This window comes from Lycium barbarum, chromosome 2 (genome assembly GCF_019175385.1).
Source record: "Lycium barbarum isolate Lr01 chromosome 2, ASM1917538v2, whole genome shotgun sequence".
NCBI classification, from domain to species: Eukaryota; Viridiplantae; Streptophyta; class Magnoliopsida; order Solanales; family Solanaceae; genus Lycium; species Lycium barbarum.
In genome coordinates, this window is record NC_083338.1 from 131,436,940 (window position 1) to 131,440,739 (window position 3,800).

At 37.2% G+C, this 3,800-nt stretch overlaps 1 protein-coding gene across 1 annotated transcript; it reads right to left on the reverse strand.

The window, feature by feature from the left end:
* Positions 1-763: 763 nt before the first annotated feature.
* LOC132622380 (L-type lectin-domain containing receptor kinase S.6) lies at positions 764-3,063 on the reverse strand. The gene has a single exon (XM_060336991.1). It carries the CDS (start codon positions 3,035-3,037, stop codon positions 1,025-1,027), a length of 2,013 nt encoding a protein of 670 aa, XP_060192974.1. The 5' UTR covers positions 3,038-3,063; the 3' UTR covers positions 764-1,024.
* Between the last annotated feature and the right edge of the window lie 737 nt (positions 3,064-3,800).

Below are 3,800 nucleotides of genomic sequence, written 5' to 3' on the forward strand. Positions count from 1 at the left end.
CAATGGAAATAATCAAATTGCTATATTGTATAAGGTTAAACTTAAGTTAGTCAAACCTTGAATTAGCGTTAATAGTAGTTTAATTGCCGCTATCAATTGTTAGCAACTTATAATCAACAGCAGACCTATTGGTCAAATTTTCAGATCATTTTTATTAGTTTACTAGTTTGATTAATGAACCTAAAATAATCAATGTAAGTTCTTACTCTAGCTTTTATTCTTTTATCTTTTTGGTAAAGAGTTGGAGGATTCAGATAATAATATGCGTATATGTGTGTATGAAGGCAATGGTGTAGTTTTATTAGCATTCAAGTAGCTCTCAAAAGCTTCATGAATAAGGTGTAGGAATAATAAACCACAAGTATTTATGGCATATCCTAATATATGAAATTTGCAAACTATCACTATGTAACAGTTTATGAGCTGCAAGTGGCAAGTTCCCATCATTGAACATAAGATCTTGTTGGCCATGTACACATAACTAGGCCAAACAATCGACGGGCTGATTACCTTCTATGTAGATATGTTTCATAAATCTCATGATTTTATTTTTGGTCTTCTTTAGCTCATAAAATTCAAAAAGCAAAAGAGTCCATAGCCAGAAATCTGATTATGACAATGCATGAATGATAGCTTAGAATCCTGTTAAGCACAAACCAAAGTGTATAGCATAACAATAACAGCAAAATTTACTATCAGAAAAGGAAGAGGAAAATTAAGTGTTGCAGGAAGGAATTTGCTTGATACACATTTGGCACAAACTCAAAGTAAATTTTTCTCCTAATTATAGACTTTCTGAAAGTGCATGGATTTCAAAAAGGTAAATTTCAAGTACTGTATTCAACCTGCATCAAAATTTAGCAATATCTGCACTACTTGTTGCAAACAGAAGTGCAAATCAGACATTTTCAAGTAGTGCAATTCAATATAGTAAGTATTCATAAATCTTGAATAGCACAAGAAATGAATCAATCCTTGTGACGAAAGCAGTTCAGCAGGTGTACCAAAAATCCATTCCTCAAAGCTAGTTCCTGCTAAAATGAGTTTTTGGAGTGGACCATGGTGTATCCTCCAATCTTCCAGCCCAATTCATGATTTCTTCACACCCCTCTGGTAAAACAGATTGAATCCTCACAGTTGGCTTCTTTGGAGGCAAAATAGGAAGTGGAGCTTCATCTTTAAGCATACGCGCAACTTCTCTCATTCTCGGTCTCTTCTCATCATTAGGATGCACACAAGAAAGTCCCACGACGAGCATCCTATCCATCTCGTTCTTCTGAAATCGTCCCATTAGTTTAGGATCAGCAGCCTCAGTTACCCTCCCTTTCTCCCACAAATCCCACACCCAATCAGTAATCAAAATGCCACCTTCATCGATAGGCTTTCTACCTGATGCCACTTCAAGTACCACAACACCAAAGCTATACACATCTGTTTTAACAGTTGGAATACCGGAATAAACATACTCCGGTGCAAAATACCCCATTGTGCCAGCTGGCACAGTAGCATCCCTTGTCCTAGAATTATCAAACACTTCTGCCAAACCAAAATCACCAAGCTTGGCATTGAACTCAGCATCAAGCATTATATTACAAGTCTTGACATCTCTATGAATTATATGTTCCTCACACTCTTCATGCAGATACACCAAAGCAGATGAAACACCAAGAACTATGTTAAGTCTTCTCTCCCATGTCAGAAACTTAGTCAAATGCGATCGCTCGTGAAGGATTTTGTCAAGGCTACCATTAGGCATGAATTCATACACCAAAACCAACTCATTCCTCTCACAGCACCAACCTTGTAACTGAATCAAATTCTTGTGTCTTAAACAACCAACCATAGAAGCAAATTCAGTATTAAAAGGTATATGTGAAGGACCTAATCTATTCCCTTGGACAAATCTTTTAATAGCCACAGCTCCCTTAGAGGGAATATCTCCTTCATACACAACAGCAGATGCACCTTCACCAATTATCCTTTCATGATTAAAACCTTCTGTGGCTGATTTTATTTCGGACAACGACAATCTTTGAGGAACTCTATTTCCTTGTAATCTACACATTTTCCCTTCACCCTCCTCCCCCCCTTTATCACGTTTTCTTCGTTTTGAAACAAAAACAAACACAATAGCCAGAATAAAACCAAGAAGTGCAACAATTACAGCTATCCCTCCATATACAAAAATCAATTTAAGTAAACTTTTACTATGATTAGAATCAGAAGAATGCTCACCAATTTCCTCAGGGAAACACATCAAACAATCTCCTTCATCAGATTGATCCCAAGACATTGAAGACGAAATCAAACCAAACGTTCTAAACCGCCAACGATTAATCGAATAAACAGCAGACCCTTTAGCAGTAAAACCAATCCTCATAAACTCCTTCAACTGATTAGAAATATCAATATGGGTTGACAGAACAGGATTAGGTGGCCTAATTTGCAATTCATAACCAATCCAAACTCTAATCATTTTCTCAGAATCTTTATACTCAATCCTAACCGCCATTTCTTTCCCACTTTTCAAATCAACATCAATAGAACCCAAAGACCAAGATTCTTTCATATCAACACCAATATGGTTATCATTAGTATTAAACTCCACAGCCAAATATGAATCTTCCATATCCGAATATTGCTTCGGTAAACCCATATATCCATCAGATATACTCAAAGAATCAACATCAGAAGTGATCAAGAACGCAAACCCATCACCAAAAGGACAAGAAGGGGTGGCTAGTATTGTAAAAGTGAAAGTACATAAGAAAGAAGCAGTGTTATTTGTTAAAGAATCAAGAAAACGAACTGGATATGTGTAAAAAGCTCTTCCAATACCAGAAACAGGAGATGTTTGTGTTGATGATGATGAACAGTTGTGTTGTTGTGTTAAGTTGATGGATTTTGCAGTAAATGAAGCGTCACCATAGAGAGTTACATTGTTTAGAGGTAAAAATGGAGCTGAAAGTGAAGGTGAATTGATGGTTAAGATGAAAATGAGAGTGACCCTTATGAGATTTTGCAATGAAAAATGCATTTTGATGATGGATTTTGGTTGTTTTGATAGTGTGTTGATGGTTTCTTGAGTTAAAGAATTGCAAAAGCAGAGTGTTTTGCAGTTGTATGTATTGAGCGGGAGATGATTGAGCGGTTAGTTAAATTGGTTGGGTCAATTCGGGTCGGTCGGGTTGAGATTGGTAGACTGCAACTGGGTTTGGCTCAGTATTATTTTTTGGTTACTTATAATAGTTGCTGACTGTTGGAAATTAGAAAATTACTTTCACAATCTTATGTATTAGTTGTTGCTGACTGTTAAAATACCCTCGAACTATTGAAAATGGAGCAAAAATACCCTCCATCCACCTTTCAGCCCCCAAATATCCTTATCATCCACCTATTGAGCTAAAATACTCTTATCACCACCTATTGGGTCTAAAATACCCTTATCACTAACAGAATCTTTTCATTAAACACGTGTCATTTTTCTATTGGTTGGATTATAAAATTAATTAAACTAATTAACTTTTGCAATATTGACCAGATAGTGCCCCCGACCCCCCCCCCCCCCCCCCCCCCCGTGAATTTTTTTTTTTTTTGAAAAAAAAGTTGACATTTTTTTTTGCACCCCACCCCGCACCCTACCCGCCCCCCCCGACGCAAAAAAAATTAATATTTTTGAAAAAAAAAGTTTTGACGTTTTTTTTGGGTTTTTTTAGCTGGGAGGGGAGGGGGGCGTAGGGTGCGGGGTTTGGGGGGTGGGGGGAGGGGGAGGGTGTGGGGTGGAAAAAAAGTCAACTTTT

Bases quoted from the DNA above. Each gene is read 5' to 3' on its own strand.
- LOC132622380 (XM_060336991.1), bottom strand. From the start codon at position 3,037: ATGCATTTTTCATTGCAAAATCTCATAAGGGTCACTCTCATTTTCATC.